Below are 20,680 nucleotides of genomic sequence, written 5' to 3' on the forward strand. Positions count from 1 at the left end.
TAACGAGCCCGCGATCTACACAGGACTTCATTTCCCGCCTAATTCAAACTTTCGCGCTCGATCGATGGCTCATCACAGAGAGAATGAAAGATGCCGCTTTTAGGGAAGAAATCTTACAAGCCAAGCCCGTTTCCGAATGATCTGAAGTCTGAAGAAGAGGTTTTTGTCATCAAAGAGACGAATGAAGTCTTCAGGTCGTACGAGTATCCTTAAATAACGTCTGCAGGACCGCGAAGAACATTAGTAACAATGTCTTCTGTAGCGGATAGGTAGTCACTCGAATACATTGTAGACGATTTTTGATGGGCTTTCCTCGCGATATGGACCTTTCAAAATTATTACTGAACCCCTCATTCATTTAGACTTACCTCCAAAACGGATAAAGCATTTTTAACGGAACATTTCTTGGGGTGATTAAGTAAATTTGACCAGAATCTTAATACCAGAATTTTCTCGTTGATCTGTGCAACTAGTGCGTTAGAATTACTTCTTGCGAGCTATCACCCCGTAATATCTCTCTGCAGGTAGTCGTGACTTCCATTCGGCTACTAACCTTGTGTAAATGCAGTAAATGATAAATCGTAGATCAAACCACAAGGGTTGTGTAACTGAAACCTACACATTTACAATTTCAAGAAATTATATCTATTGTAAGAGAACAGTACTTCATATTTCAGTGAGATACCTGGCATAGTTTTAATTGGTGGTGAAGTATTTAGCTGTATGAAAATTAATTTCGTAGATGCCCAGTCAATGGGGCTACCAATGGTTAAGTTTTGTGCCTTTTTAATCCTTTACCCAATCCCAAAGAGGAACTAGCAATGGTATCACCCCTGAATCAACCACTTGGGTCACAAGAATGAAGGAAACGATCACCAACTAAATATTCTCTTGATTATTACACAAATCTTCTTGTCAGCAACTAAGGAAAAGTATAGACATCAGAAAGGAGAATATGCATTTTAATATTAGGATGTAAAGGGTTAAGGGTTTTTTTTTTGTGACCTATCTTGCTGTTTTTAAAGTGTATGACAGACCATCCTAGTAATAAAGGGAGCATTTTCATTTGTATGAAGATTGCATTATCAAGGCCTTGCAAATTGGTTGTTTGCATGTAGTGCATATTTCCTTTACGCAATCAAGTGAATATGTAAACCGTATCCTTTTGTATGGATTTCAAATCTGGAGCTGTCAGTTTACCGGTAAAACAAACCTGAAGTATGAAGAAGCTGTAGCAAGTGAAGAACAGGCACTGAAAAGACTAGAGAGCTTTCCAAAGTATTTTGAGAAAAAAATTTTGCAGATTGTGCATCACAGTAAGTACATTGTATAAGTATGTGCTGTATAAGTATGTGCTCTCATCACTCCTTTCATTTAATATAATTGAAGTTCTAGATTGCATTTTAATCAGATGAACCTGACTCTTTTCATTGTTAACCCTCTAACTCCCATAAGTGACCAAGACAGAATTTCTTGTCACAAGATCAATACAATATCAAGCAGACATGTGACAAGAATCAAGAAATATATCAACAACCAGATTATTAGTTGATTTGATACCAAATTTCCTGAACTTACATCAGAAAATTGCTGATGAGATCATGGGAGTGAAAGGATTAAAAGATTAAGATTAAGATCTTATTGAGGGCTGCAAATAAAAGTGTGAATTGGAACTCAGGAGGGTCTGTTTTAGTTGACTTGCAAAGTGAGAAGCAAACCAAAACTTAATCCACCCATGGCAGTTACTTGGGCACAGGTGATTAAATTGGTAACCATTTTCTATAGGTACAAGAACACTGCAAACTCTGGTACAAGAGTGTTACAAACAACTGGAAAAAGAATTTTCGCCAAATGAACCAGTAGAGTGTTTGGTCAATGGGAAATGGTAAGTCGTGAGTCAGACTTAAACTCGGGTATCAAACAACTGTTCACCAAAGTGAAGGTGGCTAATGTTGGATGTTTAGTGAGCCAAAAAGCAGCGAGGTAAATATTGACCACTAGCCTTCAACTCTAAGTACACACTAAAACAGTATATAGCCAAAAAAGTTGATATTAACTAATTTATACCTGCAACGATTACAACATTTTTAGACCCAAACCACGGCAAGTTAGTTGAATGTGAATAGTGAAGGATATTGAGAGTTTGAGAAGTCAATTAATCAGAGTACACGTTCAATGTTATGCACTGTTGAAGTATGTATAAATAGCAGATAATGATGGTTCATTCCACTTTTTTTCAATTAACTTTTCATTTTTTGGTATAATTTTTTCCTCCTTCCACCCATCTCAGGCTTCAAGGAAAAATTTTGCAAATTCACCATGGAGACAAGTCTGAAAATGTAAGTTATTTTCAGGAAAAGGCAAAGAGACAGTATGGGTGTGAAAAATCTGGAAAGTAAATGTAACTTAAGTTTGGGTCATGAAAGACTATGGGGAAAGACTGAAAGGTTTATTCTAGGAAAATGAAGCAAGATGTACTGGGAATTCAAAGATGGTTTTTGCTTTATGTTCAAACTAACTTAATTATTAATAACAACACAAAAAATTAAATTAATTAACTCATTTTCAGAGCACTGATAAAACATATGACTTTGAATCTGGTGAGATACATGACTGCTTGAAGAGCATTCCCCCCGAGGAAATCAGGTAAGATATAGTATCTCTCTGTGTTCAGTAAATACAATCTTAAAGCTATGAAGAGTGAAAAATTTATTTCTCAAACTGAATGTCCTCAGTGTTCCCTTATGATGGAACTTCAAACATTTTTGACAATTTGTGTGATTAAAAGAAATTAACTTTACATGATATTGGTAATTTGAGTGATATTCTAGTTATTTACACAGAAAAGGCTAACATCTAATTTAAAATATTAAATTACAGCTTTAAATTGTTTGTAAAGCATCATATTCATTACTTTTTCCAGAATATTTTATAGTCAAATGGAACCATTTGACTAGCAGTTAGTTTTAACATTTTACTTGGTTGTGTATTATTGTAATGTCAAGGAAATTAAAAATACTTCTGCATGATCAATGAAAATGTCTCTTCTCTTTCATCCTTTAGGAGCTGTGGCCAGAAATTAATTCTTTTCATCGGTAGCTACATGTATATCTAAGTTTTACCTTTTTTTTTACTTTTAAAGACATGTTAAGAAAATCCCGTCAGAAGAGTTGCTTAAATGCTTCATATGTGTCAACACCCAAAACCCTTGGAGGAGTAATAACAGCCCTTGGGTGGTCAAGGTATTTCTTAAATGTAGTCACTTCATTCAGATTAAAAAAATAAATAAATAAATGAGCCACATGGCAAAGAACTTCACCAGCCACTTGTTGTGGCCGGTGAAGTGCATAGGCTTTGAGCTCTTGTATACAACTGTGCAATATCTTTTCATTATTGCTATTTTTCAGAGCGATATGGCAAAGAAGTATTCCCTTGCTGAAAAATATAATGATTTCTCTTTGGTATTGGGCAAGGTATGTTTTATAATTTATTTTTTACAATTTACCTAACCTTAATTAGAGGTCTCAATAATTTTGAATACCCACTTTGTCTTTTACTTCAGACACTGTTCTACTTTCAAAAAACGTCTCAACAACTCATTTAGCTGTCAACAGAAGAACCAATTACACAAACCAGTTGAAACTTAAACTTAAAAGCCTTTAACCCCTAAGAGTGACTAACATCTAATTTCTCTTTACAATATCAGCACTGAATCAAAAATTGAGGTCATAAGAATAAATGAAATGATCACCAACTAAAGAAACTCTTGATTGCTAAACAAATTCTCCTTGTCAGCACCTTTGGAAATGTATAGAGAACAGTGTGGAGAATATGTATACTGATGTTAGGGTGCAAAGACATGAGCTTTGAGGCTTGGAAATAATTGAGGAAAGCAAGTTAATTGCATCAACACAATGAATCTTCAGCGTAGAGAGTGAATTTGAACCCACAGTTTGGTAATTGTCTTGATTTTTTCAGAAAACAACACCTTTGTCTAAAACTCCCTCAAAAAGCCACAAGAGCAACAAGAAACAAAAAAAGGAGAAAACTTCTGACAAGAACACATCACAAGGGAAGTCCCAAGTGAAGAAGACTGGCTTTCTGCAGAAAAAACTTGACTCCTTTGGAACAAGCAGTAATGGCAAAGATATCACTGTGAGCCTAGCCAAGATGTCTGACAAGTCGCATAAAAAGGTAACACCATCAAAGAAGAACTTCATCGACATTTGTTCAAGTCCTGATAAAGATAATGACAAGACACCATCTAGTCAACTGCATGGTACTCCAATTAAATGCAGATTGGTTCTAACACCTATCAAATCACCTCGAGTTACAGCTGCAAAGAGTATCACTCCTGAAAGAAGTGTTGTAAGTAAAGACAACATAAACATGAAAAATATGGCTGTTGGAGAAACTGCAAATGATGTTGTCATCACAGGTTGTAAAACATCACAGACATTTTTCTCTCAGCCAAGTAAAAAAGTCAGGAGTTCTCCTAAACAGGACAAATGTGAAAAGTCCCGAGATGGTAAAGGGGGGTTGAACAAGAAATCAACAAAGAGAGGAAACATTTCAAAAAAATTATCAATAGTTAAAGGTACTAGCCTGAAGGAGAAGAGGCTTACTTATGGAATGGAATCAGTGAAAAAGAAGGCAAAACTAGATGTTTGTGTGCCAGAAGTGGAGTCAGTGATTGTGGACAATGATTCTGATAAGGATTTTCAATCCTCTTCTAACAAGGTAAAGTTTGTGCATGGTTGTCAAATAAAGAAAGATGTTATTCATTTTTTCATGAATTCAGGACAGAGAAGAATTCAGGTCCCCAATGTGATTATGAAGAATCAAACCTTACACCTTCTGATTTTGTTTTGAACTTTTGGTAGAGCAGCAGAATTCAATTCAAAGCTCTGACGTTTGACTTTATATGCTTGGGGGGACTCAGATTTTTCCTTTTTCCCATACTCATGACCAGACTAATGACACCTTTTTTCTTTTTCAAAATTTTTTTCTGAACATGTTTGTTTATTTATGCACTTGACAACCCAGTGGGTCATCTTAAAATTGAGTTGAAATCCTTGATTTGGACTTCTGTTGGTGTCACCTGACCGTAGCTTTTCCTTCATTACCTTACATGTCCTGTCTAATAAAGAAACCAAAATTAAAATGAACCTGGGATCATGTTTTCTGTATGTTGGTCCATGTGTCAACCAACAGTCAATTACAGTGTTGGCCAATAGTCACCAAGTAGTCTCCCAAGAGTTGACTCACCAGATAGATGAATAAAGGGGGTAAGTTTTGAGAAAAAACTGTGGTACTGCATCAGTGGAGGAGGAGGGTGGTTAATATAAGATAATTTGGTATTATCATTTGAGTTGATAATGTAAATTGACCACTGTAAAGAGTTTTTATAGCTGACATTTGAGCATTAGCCCTTCATCAGAGCAAAGGGGCTAACACTCCAAATGTCAGTTTTTAGAAAGTCTTTGCATTGGCCAATTTACATATCAATCATCTCAGTTACAAAAACCAAATTATCTAGACTCACCTACCTGGTAATAGAGACAAGTTGGCTGAGTATCTGTTGACATATTTATTAATATTAATCGTATTAATCGTATTTATTAATCGTGGGGCGTCAGTGGTCCAGTGGTTAGTGCGCTGGACTCTGGGTCGAAGGGCCCGGGTTCAAGTCCTACCAGGGGCATGTCGCTGTATCCTTAAGCAAGATGCTTTACCCACTCTGCTTCGTCTCTCGGATAAGACGTAAAGCCGGAGGTCCCGTCTCACAACCGTTCTATGTTACAAATAAATTGTGGGACGTAAAAGAACGCACGCACTGTTCGCAAAGAGTAGGGCACGTAGTGCCCGGTGTTGTGGTCTATCTCGATTTGTGCTGTCGTAGGTCTGGGTGGGTGAGGTGTGATCACAATGGACTGAAGCGGCTGCCAGAGGCGCCTTTAATATATGCTGACGTCCGATCTCACCTCTCTGGTTCCTCCGCAATTCAGCCCTTGGCTGCAAGGGAGGAAATTGGCACCATCTATCTATCTATCTATCTATCTAATATAAACTGATCCAGGAGTTGTCTGTCTGCTGTCTGACACTATCAAGCTACTTGGTTTTCCTTGGCTTCACTGTAGACATTGTTTTTCCTTTTCTAAGATTCCAGCCAAATTGAAGCAATCAAGTGGAAAAATGAGACAAAGAACATTGTTGGACCTCACTAAGAAGCCTGAAGAAGAGAAGGTTGCATTCCTGTCTTCAAAGATGACAGCCAAAAAACAGAAAACTTTGGCTGAAATGTAAGGTTCATAATTTTAAACCTTATTTCCCAATCATAATTTTTTATTGTTTCATTTTATTTGGCCCATATTTAGCCTCATTAGATGGTGTGTTTATATTAAAATTCATTTGACTGTGTTATAATTAACATATTGTTGTTTTTGAACTAGTGTTACAAATCAGTTATTCAAAATTTTACTGAATATTGCAAATAAAATCAAGAAAATATTCATGAAACTGGTATGATAATCATATCTTTGTGTAGGTTTAGTGCTGCCTTCAGGAAGGAGAAACCAGACCAGGCGATAAATGCGCTAATTCGGAAAACAGCTAAAGTAGTGTCTTCACCAAGCTGTCTTGCTCTTGATCTTTCGACTCCTCAACGGGACCATGTCACAGAGAAATGGCATGCACATAAAGAAAGATTAAACAGGTACTACAACTCTAAGTGATTACTAACATTTTAATCCTCTAACTTCTATGAGTGACCAAGGGCTAATTTGTCTTTACAACATCGGAATAATGTCAAACAGACAAGTGATGTGAAAAGAAAATTATTATCAAATCATGGATTATTAGTTGATCTAGTACCAAATTCTCCAAACTAATATCATAGGAATTGCATGACAGATAGTGAAGAGAATTACCACTGAGATCTATGGGTGAAGGGTCAAGGGTTCCAGAAAGTAAGAGGTTACAGTGTAATTGCTGTTTTCTTGTGTATTTCAGGAAGTTTAGTTCAAAGGTAAATGGACTTTTGAAGGTAAGGCTGATCCTCAATATCAAGTTCTCCTCCTCTATGATCAGTGTAGTTGCTTGGAAGACTAGTATATGAATTGCTGGAGATTGGTTAGCCAATCAGAATGTAGGATTCTTTTGCCCGCTATCTTAGCTTGTCACATAATAAAAAAATAGGTGCTATCAAAGTGACAACTTTAGGAACTGATGTAGGTTTAGGTCCCATTAGAAACTGATAAGCAGCAGACACATAGGCTTTCAACCTATGTTGCTTTTGCTTAATGAAACTGTGATGAGAGACAGAAATTAAGTATTTTTGAACTGATTGCAACACCAATGTCTGGCTTAAAATGTCCAAGAATGCTGAAAATCACATTTCAGGAGAGCTTCAAATTTTTCTGAGGGATCTTGCCTCCAGATCCCTGAGAGGGGGGTATTGCAAAGCAACGCATATTGCATGCTATGCAAGTATAGTTCAACCCACCTAGTAACGCCTACTCAGTTCAGATCAAACATATATTACATTTCTTAATGACAACCCTGAAGTCCAGGTGGAATAGGATGTACACATTTTAATATGCATAAAATATGTCATTTTTATTTCTTCAGAAATGTGAAGACAGTGATCTCATAGATGCTAAACCTCTCCCACCATGTAAACCAGTGAATGTACCCATGGAAATCACAGCTGAGATGTTTGGTGATATAGCTATGATAGCAGACTTTGTGCATACCTTCTGTGATCTTCTTGCTCCTCGGGAAACTCTGCATATCTCTATTGGTAAATATCAAAATATTGATTAAAGGTTTTTGCACCCAGAGCAATTTTCAAGTGGTAGTTGAAAGATATCAAGAGTTTATTTGGTTTTGCTTCACATGACTATTGTAGCAATTGGTTGTTTTGACTTTGAGATCTCATTGGTTCCTTGTGATATTTGTCTTTCTTCTGATTGGAAGTTGTGATTACTTTCATTGGTGTTGACTTCATGACACTCAATTGAAACATGCTCTGAGTGTTACAAAAAGAATTGATGATTCTGATCTGATCTTAAAATAATCTGCATATCATTTTAAGTCATAATTTTGACAAAATGTGAGGAACCTGGCCTGAACTTTGAATCACAAGCTCTGAGACCTTTCTTTCTTTCTTTCTTTTTTTTTCTTGCAGATAATTTATCACAGGCTTTGGTATCTGGCAAAGAAGGCTTTCCTCTGCTTTCAAGAATCTTGGTTGTCTTCCTTCAGATTTTACTGCAAGATAGGTCCACCAAGGTAAGTTCTGAAAGGAGATCAAGTAGAACAAAACAAAAAAGCTGAATTTAGTTGGACGGTTCCAAGCTCAAACTTAGTTGAGAGGTGGAAAATATTGAGCAAATGATGCATGGCAGTGTTTGTTGAAACATCAGCAACACTTCAGTCATCTTTTGCCTCTTTTACCTCATTTTCTCAGTTGAACATGTCAATCATAGTTTATATGCAGTACATAACTGTAACAACCCAAGTCACTCCATCAACCAGTGGAGGAGTGGGTTGGAAAGGAGAAAAAACAGCCAGCTTGGGTAGTATGAGATAACACAAATGAAAGTACTTGACATACCCAAAGGAGCTGTGAAACGTCATTAGCCCCTCCTGGAACTATCCTGGTAGTAAATATAACATGGCAACCTGACTTGAATTGTTTTTAGTCTAACTTTGCTTATGGTCAAAATCAATAACCTCTAGGCATGTCATATTAGGCTTTTGTTTGTATATGATTGCCACTAGATTACACTTTTCCATACTATTACAAATTAATACTAAATATTTTGGAACATTCTCCAGGGTTTAGAATTGGGTATGGACCTCTCAGAAATGCCCTTGACACAGCACACAGCATCTGAAATCTCAAGACTCTACTTGAATGCCAAACTTAAGATGCTGCCAGCTTTTGAAGAGGATAAACAGCTTCAAGGAATAGTGGAATCACTAGAACAGAAAGATTTCCATCTCTTTAATCCTGAAGAAAAGGCAAAGGTATCTACAACATTAAACTGTATTACAATAATTATATCAATCACCAAAATATTTTTCAAGTAAATGTCTATGTTTTGCTCATTGTCTTCATTTGGCAGTGCAGTTTAGAACTTTCCTGCTAAATTTCGACAGCTTGAGCTTTATTTTTCTTTTCAGACACAGAGAATATTCTTCTCATAATTTACATTGTTCTCCTGGTCTTACATTTTTAATGGAAACTTGTTTCCGTCATTGAATAGTGTCCTGTTTAATTTAGATCCTGGTTACCCTGTGCCATGAGGTTTTGTCATCAAATGCTGTTGATGATTACATAGGAAGTCAACTCACAGAGGCCACAGAATTAAGGTGGAGATGAACAATAAGACTGGTTTATGTTATCAACAGATTAAATTTCCATGTTTTGCAAATTTGTTTTAATTTACCCCTTAATCTTAAGATCTATTTGTCAATTCTCTATGCTATTTTTTAAAAATTTTTTATATGATTTTCATTGTGAAAATTTGTTGTCAGATCAAATGATATACCATCAAATTGCCAGATTTTAATAATGAGTTCTGTAGTCTAGAACAGAACCTTTCACTTGGCTAGGAGTATTTGGGTAAGGCAGATCAGACAATTCTCTAGTAATTAGTTCACTGATCTCTCCAGCTAAACTTGAAAACTTGTTGCAAAAGCTTCGTGCAGTAGAAGACTAAAGCCATTAGAACATACCTAAAATTAACGCTCAAGTTTTTACTATTTTCTTAATATACTGGGATTTATTTGAAGGAAACAAAAGCAAGCCAAGCAAAGGGAGAAGAATGATAAGATAAGAGAGGAAAAGGAGAGGTTGAGGAAAGAAAAACAGGAGATGGAAAAAAAGAAAGAAGAAGAAGCAAACAAAAAGGTACAAAGATGGAAGTATGAAGGAAAAGAATGTCTGTCCCCTCTATTATTTTAAGAGATATCACCATTGAATTTTTTATGTTATAGTAAATTGTCTGGCTCGACAAGATTGTAAAGTTTTTTGATGACAGACTGTAGCCACTCAAACCTCCCCTTACAGCTACCTCTCTTCAGCAACTACTTTTGTTTCTGTCCTGGAGGACAGTTCAAACAGTCACTCTTCTTTGAGCCTTCTATACTCATGCACTTGTGATCTTTAAGTGAATAAACTACTAAGACAATATCTTATCACTAACAGCTGTTTACTTATTTTTTACCTTAAACTTAGTACATTTATTTTTTATTCCAGCAACTCAAGGTGGATGAGCTAAGTATGAAAGGTGAAAAATAACATATAGATACATTTTTTGTAACCCTGATTTCTTAATGTGATGGCCTATGGATTGTAATTTGTAATTGGCAAGTTGTATTCATTGCATTTAGGTTAAATTTTTTCATTTGTGATTGTCTTAATATGAACCACTGTTAAAACAGCTGTAAGTAGATTTTAATCAATGTACTAAATGTGTTGTTAGCATAGTAATAGTAGTGCAAAAACTATGGAAAGAGCAAAAAATTTTACTGAATAGTGTTTGAGTGTGTTTGTAGTTTACTGCAGCTAATTAATTTTGTTTCCTTGATGAAAAAAAATAATCCAAACTATAAATCATCACTTGATATGAGTTTCCATGTGTTAAAAGCACTCAGGGAAATTAATATCTGTTGTTGTCTTTGTAGACACTGGAACAGAGTGTGTCACTTCAGAACCCCTTGGTTGTGGTCCAGAGATGGAGATATCCAACAAAATGGAGGAGAAGAGAGAAAAACAGAAAAGTGAAGTTTCCCTGAGAGCAGAACAGGACAGGCAGAGTTATGAAGTTGTTGAAACTTTGAGGAAAAGAAGAGAAGACATGGCTGCAAAAGACATCATCAATGAAAAGAAACTAAAAGAGAAGGAGGAGAGGTAAGGAAATAAACCAGCAGATTGTACGTTCACTAAGATGCAGCATAGAAATCTCTCTTCCCACGATGGTAATCTGAACTGAATTTAAGACAGGACATTTTTTCTCTTAATTTAGACTTGCAAAAGAAGAAGAGGAACAGTTGAATGTAAGTATGCATAGTTATTTAGAGTAGAGTCTATTTTGATTGACTATCGTAGAACCCAAATGGAAGTGGAACCTGGTTGTCCTGTGCTCTGGTCAAATTGTTGTTACCTTTCTGTGTCTTACATTGAGCTTGAATACTCTTTTTGTATATCAGTTGGTCTCAAAGACCTACACTGAGCTTTTATACTCTGTAGAAGCTCTGAAACTTATCTGTTGTCCCTGATAGTTACCCATTTCATTTACATCAAACTTTATAATCCCTATTTCTTGTTTAGTGTAGGAGTTAGAAACTGGAATGTGACCTACATTTCCTTGAATTTTTCTATCGGACACCCTGTGACTTCTAACATTAAAAAAAAATTAAATTTGACCTCAATTCTTCTCTTCTCAGCTGAACATGGCTCAGTGTCTGTATTCTTTGAGATTAAAACCCATAGGATGTGATCGCAACCATGGCCGTTATTGGGTGTTTAATGGTGTGGCACCAGGGGTTTTTGTAGAGCACGGTTGGAGAAATTTAGAGGGTCTAGCAATACCCACTAAAGGTGTTTCTAAAGAGGAGAAAGAAGTTGGAGATGCTGCAGATGCAACCATTGAAACAGAAAATAAGGGTGAACTGTGTGAAGAGGGAAATGACATTGAAATGGTAGAAGAGACAAAAGTTGAAAGAAAGATGGACTCTTGTGCTAAAGATAATGAAAAAGAATCAAGGTATGTCTCGTACAATGTTAGTAGATAAAGTTGGGGGAGTAATCAGTGTACAGTTGAATGTTTTGTTACCAATCCCCTCAAATGCAAAGGGGAGTGGGGATGAAGCAATGGCAAGAGTGTTCACCTCACACCGCTGTGGCCTGGTTCAATTCCCAGACCTGGTGTCAGATGTGGGTCAAGTTTGTTGTTGGTTCTTGTCCTTGCTCCAAAGGTTTTTCTCTTAATTGGACTCCCAGTTGCTGCACTCTCCATCATCATTTCTGATGCCTATTCCCCCTCTCTTCCCATCCCCCTCCCTTCCCATCCCCCCTCCCTTCCCAACCCCCTCCCTTCCCATCCCCTCCCTTCCCTTTCCATCCCCCTCCCTTCCCTTCCCATCCCCCTCCCTTCCCTTCCCATCCCCCTCCCTTCCCTTCCCATCCCCCTCCCTTCCCATCCCCCTCCCTTCCCATCCCCCTCCTTCCCATCCCCCTCCTTTCCCATCCCCCTCCTTTCCCATCCCCCTCCTTTCCCATCCCCCCTCCCTTCCCAACCCCCTCCCTTCCCATCCCCTCCCTTCCCTTTCCATCCCCCTCCCTTCCCTTTCCATCCCCCTCCCTTCCCTTCCCATCCCCCTCCCTTCCCATCCCCCTCCCTTCCCATCCCCCTCCTTCCCATCCCCCTCCTTTCCCATCCCCCTCCTTTCCCATCCCCCTCCTTTCCCATCCCCCCTCCCTTCCATCTCCCCTTCCCTTCCCATCCCCCTCCCTTCCCATCCCCTATAAACACCCATTTTCAAGCTGGTCTTTATGGAGTCATACTTTTTTCCCATCAGGTTGACTGATGTTCCATATGAATGGTCCTGCTACAGTACTGTTGAAGAAGTTCAGGCTTTGCTTTCCTGTTTGTCAAGTCAGGGTATCAGGGAAAGTGAGTTAAAGAAGGCTCTCAAAGAAAAATTGCCAGAAATCACTGAGGGAATTGTTAAAAGGTTGGTATGGCATGAAGGCCATATATGCTTACCCTTTACACATATCATATTTTGTACCTATTTGCTGAGTTGGGGTTTTGGACAGGAAATTTTTGGCTTAAGGTCTTTACATAAGGATTGAGCACAGTGATGTCCATACGTCATAACTGAGAGTAGACTGTGAGCAGTTCCTTCTTTTTGGTGGTTTTTTTCGCTGATTTTTATTTTTTTGACGCGTGCGATGGACGACGAAAAGGAGGGGCTGCTCGTAGCCTAAACCAAGAGGCAAATATTTTCAGGTGTGGCCCAACTCAACTCACTCAGTAAGCTGTCTTCTTTGTATTGTATGACCCTGTCTCTCTGTACCTTTTTTCCCTTTGTTCTTCTATTAAATGTGCATCTGGTGGAGCAGCAGGCAGGAGCAGTAGGCAGGCTCAAACTGCCTTTTCCAACCCTGCCCATGCCATCCTGCATGGCACTCATATTGGAAAGTTTCTCCTTGTGGCAATCAACGAAAAGCACATGGAATCCTTCAGGTCATTTGGCAGAATTGTGAACTCTCATTATAACTCAAAACATTCACCCTTCAATTAATTTTTTTGTTAGTTTTTGACATATTTTTGTGTATTCATTTGATGTCATTAGGAATTCTTCAAGGAAAGTTTTAAACCCAGAGACTGGTGAAGAAGTCCCCTATAGCTCCATCAAAGAGGTATGTGTAATATCATGTCACTTCGTGTGTGCTTGGGCTAAGAAACTAAACCAAAATCATGCAACATGAAAAATATATGCATAACAAGTTGCAATTTTTTTTCTCACCTTCCACTCTGCTACTCCAGAGGAAAAATTCCTTGCCAGATATTTTCAAAACAAACAGAAAGTAGAACAAAACAAATTATTAATATAAATTGACCAAAAAAAACTTCAGTGCAGAAAATTTCCCGTCCATCTATTTCCGATTTTTTCTTATGTTTTGCCGGTAAGTTTTCAAAGGAAGAGCGTCTTTCATCTTCAATAATTTATTTGCTTTACAATCTTCTTTTAACAGGAAGTGAAGGACACTGTTGAAAGACTCTTCTATGGAAATTTAGCAGAGCTTGAAAATGGCCTGGAGGAATATCTAGAGGGGGTAGACCAAGCCAAGACTGTCAGTGATTTGGTAAGACAGTAAACATTGACCTATTTGTGAAAAGAAAAAAGAAATAGTAAAATTTTAGCTTTTTCGATGAATCAAGGAAGTTTGCATTATTTTTACACACAATCCTTGGGACACTGCTGGTCCAAGCAGTATGCAGTAAACGAGTCACGCATGAAGCTAGTTACGGCGTAACTCACTGTGGCTCATTTGTACAGCATCGGAGCGCGGAGTCTTTCATTAAAATGTCTTATGTGATAGGCCCAGGGGAACCCAATTTCAGGACCTGGTGTGAATGTTATCAAAATGTTATTATTTTCAGTTTCATTAGCTGTTGCTGTTCAGCATTGGAAATGGAAATGAACCAATGCTTTTCTAGGTGGCATGAGACTAAATTGAGGCGAAGGACAGAGCAAAGCTTTCAATAAAATTGGGTTTCGATATTTTATTCCAGGACTGAGGTTCTCACCTCTTGGGTTGCTACATTTTAGTTTTTCTTGGTCGCAGGATTACAGGTTTAGACACCCTTGATCTATTTAATAATCGTTTAACGAGGCTGAAGTTTCTGAACTTGAATTTCTTTTGGCTCAGGCATTGCAGCTTGGAAAGTTGTTACATGCAGTGTTACCACGGTTCTATCGGGGAATGTTCCATTTGGACAACAAAGGATCTGAGGAAGCCAAACAAAGATGGTTAGATGCAGTCAATAAAGCAACAACAGTGTCTAGATGTCATCTGCTACTTGGAATATTTGCTTCTCTTGTGATATGGGATATGTCAGCAGAGCATGCGGTATGAAACCCTTTTGAAAAAATTGATTGATTAGGCTATTGCTATGGTAATCTCGCATGTTAAAAATGAGCACAACTTGTTGAGAAATAATTGGGCATTTTTTTCAAACTAGTACTAAGGAAGCAAACAAAAACATTGTAGAAGCAATGATCCGACAAAACGATCCCACGCGTGAGCTAAGCAATGTGCACGTGTTGTGTATCTATGTTAACCTCGCAAAACTATTGCCTGATTTCCCGTGAAGGACAATTTAGGCCAAAAGTTAATTTATTATTATACTTTTATTTTCTGTCACGTGTAGCGATGCAAGATTTGTGGGCGCAAAGATATTGGTAAGACGCTGATACTGTGTGACCATTGTAACCAAGGTTACCATCTGCATTGTTTACGGCCAGCGCTATCTAAAGCGCCCGAGGGAGACTGGAGCTGCCCTGTTTGTAAGGTAACAGTCCATAGCTAGCCGAGTTAGGGGTGGGTACCCTGTGAGCCTTTCTTAAATTAATGGGAGTAGTAACGCTGAATGAAACCTGAAAAGTTAGCATTTTACTTTGGGTACGTCAAGCGAAATCATAAAGGACAAAGGATCGTGTTTTTGCCATTTTAAAGGTTTGCAGGAGTCATGGAAAACCTGGAAGTCAAAGAATTTTGCAACATGACTTTTAAGGCTCAGAAAGTCATTGAAGTATGAAGAAGATCCTGGAAAGTCATTAAAAATGACTCATTGACTTTTCTTAGAACAGCGAATCAATAAATAGGTGGATTGAGAAAACGGTTTTTCGTTAGGATTATTTTGAAACCAACCTCTCGATCTAAATTTAAATAAAGTATCGGAGAAGCTCTTGGAAAGTCACAGAGAAAGTTCGGAAAACTACAAACTATTTTTAACTGTCAAGGAAGAGGGTTTTAGTTTCCGCAAAATTTTCTTTGGGTTCCTTTTAGGTCGGAATTTTTCTCGACGGGCTTAATCGAGATTAAAGGTTTTTCGTACTTTTAAAAGTACAAAAAACTGTACTTTAAAAATTTCGTAGATTGAGTACTAAGCGTTTACTTTTTTACTCAAATAATGTTTGCCTGGTATAGCTATCATAGGCCTTTGTTCGAGCGAAGGAAAGGGAAAACACTTGTGATGTTTTTCTTTGAACAGCCAAATGAGAGGGTCAGCAGTCGGACAGGAACCAAGAATTACAAACAGGAAAGTGGAAGTGAGATTGAAGATTCAAAAGATGAGGTAAATGTTCACGACGGTTTAGACAACCGACGACTTCCGAATTTTACCAAATTAATCAATGAAATAAGTCAGGTTTTACATGTCGGTGGGTAATTGAATTATTCTCAAAGGTAACAAGCAATACTTGTGGGGGTAAGCGGCAATGGGCTTGCATACATTGCAACGGGGAGTCGCAATATTGCCAATCAATTGATAATAGGAAAACTGGGCTTACCTTCGGCCGTAAGGACTCTCTTGTTTCTGTATATTTTACTCGATCTTATCCATTGATTCTCATTGATCAGGCAAGTGAGGCCAGTTTGAATAGTTGCGATGAAAATGAAGATTACTGCTACACATGTGGAGAAGATGGTGACTTGATCTGCTGTGATACGTGCCCGCTGGTTTTCCATAAAACATGTCATCAGCCACCTCTTAGGAACATACCACGGTAAAGTCCCGTTTGCATCACGCACACGTAGCACTCACATCACTTGGCTTGTGCCTAGCCTTGTACACTGAATAACGTTTTTTCGACTTTTTAGGGGTGCGTGGAGTTGTTGGTTCTGTCGCCAGCCAAAGGATCAGAAGAGTGTGAAAGGTACTGCATCAAAGAACAAAAGAATCCACTGTTATTAAATATCATAGTTAGGACATGAGTTATAAGGAAATGAAACTTTATATTTTTGGCTCAATGATGATTAAGTCTTTGAACTGTTAAAGCTTCTCAGTGATTTCAATAACATTTGGTAAAATGGGTATTTTGAATAGCAGGCGGGTAGTTCTCAAGTCCTGTAGGGCCTTTTCTTTCTGCGGAGGCTTGGGTTCCCTTGAAGAATCTTGAAGGTTAAGGCTTTTTTGATTTTATTTTCCTTCATTTTGAGGTATATTCCAATTTAAGTTACCTTGTTGTTCCAAGATATCAGCCAATTTGAAGAGAATTACACGTATACTCGGAATATAATGACGTTTATGTAAAGGCTACAAGCGGGTAGCCAGCGCATTACGAGCGCATCACTAGAGGGTTGATCTGCCCGCTACCTGGCTAATATTATAACCCCTGGTTTCTGCTCTGTGAAGAATCTTTGCTAATAGATTACCACTGAGGTTTGTTGTAACAGTTACAAACATAGTCTCATTCAAGTTATGTGTTGAGTAACTAATTGATTGATTGATTGATTTCCCTACAGTTCGTAAATCGGAGAAGTCCGTAAAAGCCAAAGGGAAGGCGAAAAAGCTTTTAAAGCGAATGGGAAGCTTTGTAAGAGAATCTGAGCAGAAGCAACCTCACATGCGAATCAAGACGGCGTCGAAGCGAATTTTGCAGAAGCATGCACGTGACGGAAGAAAAAGAGCGCGTGATGCACGTGCTAGAGCTGTTTCAAGAGCCCGTCCAAGTTTGGAGGACATTTCTGATGGAGAAAGCATCGATGGTCGAGGCAATCAGAAACCTAGAAGAGTGTCCAGAAGGCTTCAGAGGATGTACCAACAAGTTTCTGAAGATGAATTGGAAGAAAACAGCACAAGGGATACGAATGTAAAATCGTTTTATGGTAAGACCAACAGAAAAGTGCGCAAACGGGAAGTCTTCAGCGAGGAAGATGATGAATTGATAGAGGAAAGGGGAAGGAATGCCTGTAGGAAGACGCGTGCGCACAATAGGCCTCAGATTTCAGGTTAGTTTGTATGTTTGTTTTTCTCAAGTTCAACCTTGGTTAGATGCATTTCACTGTTTCGTGAGAACACTGAACTAGCGTGCTGATATTTTGTCGAAAACAAATCTCCTTCACTGATTCCTTGGCCCTCTTTCTGTAGGAATTATTTTTTATCTTGCTTGTTGTTTTACAGATGTTTCTGAAGATGAGGGAGACGATGACGAAGATTCCGGAAAGGAAAACCGCAAAATTAGTCCCTTTGCATCGTTTCAAAAGACTGTATACAGATCCACGAGGAATCACCGAAAAGTTCCGAGCTCTTCCGAAGAATCTGATGAGAGTGGATACACTGAAGATGCTGAGGAGCTTAACAATGGCCGTCCTTCAAGGAAAAAAGGCAAAAAGAACGCGAAGAATTTATCTGTAAACAAAGCCGGGCGAAAGGCAGCAAGGAAAACTAGAAGAACCGAAGAATCATCCGAGAATTCCAAACGACGACGTGCCAATGTTGAGGTAATCATGAAAGAGTAATATTCAAATGAGTGTCAAATGTAATTTGGCATCGTAGTGGTTTTCATTTGCTTCGACTCACTTATAATTAGATGATCTCCACAGAAAGCTCGTACCACTCTCCCAAAAAATCAAATGAAAAGCTAAAAACACCAATCACGACTTAGTCACCTTTGTTCTTGCGGATCGGACATTTTGCTTGATTTTTTTACATTTAGTTCTAAGTTGCTCTTCGAAGTATATATTTTTTCCGCTTGTTATTTTGGTTTTGCTATTACAACACATAATCGCAAGCGGCTCCTATTTGTATTTTTGTTTTTATCTTATCTTCTATTTCTTTATTTTTCCCATATTCAGTCTTTGCCTTTGAATTAGATGTGGCTGTCGTTTTTAGATTGCTATCGTTATGATGATTACTACTTTTTCCATACCCACTCATCTCGTGCCCCACGTTTATATCAGGGGAATTTCCAATTCGAAGGAGACACAACTCTAACTTAGAAAATAATGTAACTCTGTATTTGGTTTTCTGTTCAGATGGACACTTGTGAGCAGATTTTACGAGCACTTGCTCGTCACGAAGACAGCTGGCCGTTTACACAAGCGGTTAATGTTCGTGAGGTAGGCTATGACTGTTCCCCCACTGAATTCTTTAGTCTGATTTATTGAAACTATTAGACAGCAATGAAAACGAAAAATTTTCTCTAGCGGCGTTCAAGTGATAGTCATTAAATTTGTAGACTATAACCGGGAAGGTAACTCCGTTGCTTTCCTAATTTTTTTTTTTTGGTTAGATCAGTTGTACAAAAATTATATCTACCAAGATTGCGATTGGGCTTTCCTTATTATCACTTTAGTACGAGTGTTTCTCCACCCGCGTGAAAGTATGGGGCCTTTTGCAACGCGAGCCCGCGAGATATCTATAAGGGATCTTGCACTTATTAGTGCCAGTCCCCCGGTAAACCTCTCCTCGACTTGTCTCAAATCTTCACGCGGGCAGAAAACGCACGTCCTGCAGTACCTATAATGAGAACGTGTTCGTGGGCTAATTTTGTTCTTTTTGATGTGTCAGTTTGGGAGAACATTGATCTTTATGTGTGATGGGACGAATCGCTGGCACAGGAGGTTAAGAGGGCTTAAAAAAATTCTTTCTTAAAGCATGTGTGACCAGATAAAAATATAGTCAACTAATCTAAGACGAAACCTTAGATATCTAATGTTTCCAGGTCCCAGACTACCTGGATCTTGTTTCAACCCCCATGGACCTGGGTACCATCAAAGGAAAACTGAATAGTTTAGAGTACCCGGATGTGGACAGCTTTGAAGCTGATGTTCGGCTTGTATTTTCAAACAGTGACAAGTACAACCTGGTAGGTAACTAAGATCTCCATTGCGTGTCTGCGTTCAACATTGCTGATCTTGAATCTTGAGCTTGTTTTCCCATACGAGAGTTTGCTAATACTGGCATCGAGATGAACCAAGTCCCAGTGCCAAGTCCCTCAGGGGGCAAGTTGCTCGCGCGTCCTCGATCTCCGGACCTGTTGCTGGCATGGCCAATCACTGCATTCATTTAATTTAGAAGCCACTATTTGTTAAGTCGTGCATTGATCTGCACTGGTAACAACTCCCTATTGCCAGTCAAAAATTTTAATTTTTTCCAATTCTTTAATTTTTCAGAGCACTTCAGAGGTTGGACAAGCTGGCAAGAACCTGGAACAGTACTTTGACAAAATATTTGAAGAGAATTTCTCAAGCAAGGACAGGAAATCTAAAATCCATCGAAAACGATGATCAAGAGCTTCAGGCATATCACTAGCGACAAAATACTTGAAATCATGAAAGTTGAATCTGATCGTTACATTCATTTGGTAGTAATTAGAAAATAAAAGTCATTAATGGAAATAACATAAAAAGGGACCGAAGGCGAGAACTTAACACGTTCAATACAGATGTGGCTACTTTGATTTTCGTGTTGAGTTTTTTTATTTTTGCGAAGATCGAAAAAAAAAAAAAATGTTGAAATTACAATATGTTCATCACCCGTTCCGTTTTTACCGTTTGTTCCTGTTGTGTTCCGATAGCCTAAGTTTGTATCTGGATAAATGGTTTGTTCCAACCGTTAGAAAACAAGGCCTGTTATTTTCTTTTTTAATTTTTATATATTAAAGCATTTTTTGATCCTGAATATTTTTTTTCTCATTACTGCTCTGTTAGATATTACTTTTTAAATCCTCTTCAGTCCTTTCACGAAAAGGATTGATCAATGTGTAATAAGACAATAAAGTTTATGTTTTGGGCCCGAGTCAGAATCATTTCGACCCGAACGCTATGCGAGGGCTAAAAGCTGAAGCAAATTAACGCAAAACAGCCTGAACAATCGCACGGGCGCACGAGCAGGGTAAAATACATATAAACCTACAAAAAAAAAACCCTTTTAGCCCTCAAAATGCACCACGATGACCGACAGTGATGTTACCGTACAGTATCAACACATCGTCACTAACTCAGATGTATAGATCAGCGCGGGTTTCAATATTGATGCCGTTAACACTTCAATTGAAAAGAAATGGGAGAAGGAGAATCTACATGTAGCCTCAAAGTTAGGGTGTTTTGAACCATTGGCAACACTGAATCACTCGAACTCATCATAATTCC

General features: G+C 38.2%; 1 protein-coding gene across 1 annotated transcript; it reads left to right on the forward strand.

The window, feature by feature from the left end:
* Positions 1 to 12: 12 nt before the first annotated feature.
* LOC113666006 (tyrosine-protein kinase BAZ1B) lies at positions 13 to 20,327 on the forward strand. The gene is made up of 33 exons (XM_089199850.1): positions 13 to 203; positions 1,144 to 1,316; positions 1,786 to 1,885; positions 2,291 to 2,339; positions 2,570 to 2,646; positions 3,143 to 3,242; positions 3,408 to 3,473; positions 3,979 to 4,740; positions 6,163 to 6,302; positions 6,548 to 6,715; positions 7,012 to 7,045; positions 7,630 to 7,801; positions 8,189 to 8,292; positions 8,842 to 9,033; positions 9,290 to 9,378; positions 9,802 to 9,919; positions 10,268 to 10,298; positions 10,696 to 10,921; positions 11,037 to 11,067; positions 11,458 to 11,777; positions 12,592 to 12,747; positions 13,372 to 13,438; positions 13,775 to 13,885; positions 14,453 to 14,653; positions 14,955 to 15,095; positions 15,798 to 15,881; positions 16,166 to 16,311; positions 16,406 to 16,461; positions 17,051 to 17,536; positions 17,709 to 18,028; positions 18,563 to 18,646; positions 19,252 to 19,395; positions 19,703 to 20,327. Exons 1-33 carry the CDS (start codon positions 91 to 93, stop codon positions 19,814 to 19,816), a joined length of 5,175 nt encoding a protein of 1,724 aa, XP_089055976.1. The 5' UTR covers positions 13 to 90; the 3' UTR covers positions 19,817 to 20,327.
* The last annotated feature ends 353 nt before the right edge of the window (positions 20,328 to 20,680 follow it).

The sequence above is a fragment of the Pocillopora damicornis genome, chromosome 3 (genome assembly GCF_964200805.1).
Source record: "Pocillopora damicornis chromosome 3, jaPocDami1.2, whole genome shotgun sequence".
Classification (NCBI taxonomy): Eukaryota; Metazoa; Cnidaria; class Anthozoa; order Scleractinia; family Pocilloporidae; genus Pocillopora; species Pocillopora damicornis.

Coding starts and splice junctions, on each gene's coding strand:
- LOC113666006 (XM_089199850.1), top strand. CDS start 91: ATGCCGCTTTTAGGGAAGAAATCTTACAAGCCAAGCCCGTTTCCGAAT. Junction 1,317..1,785: donor TTTGCAGATTGTGCATCACA/GTAAGTACATTG, acceptor CATTTTCTATAG/GTACAAGAACACTGCAAACT. Junction 16,312..16,405: donor CCTCTTAGGAACATACCACG/GTAAAGTCCCGT, acceptor TCGACTTTTTAG/GGGTGCGTGGAGTTGTTGGT.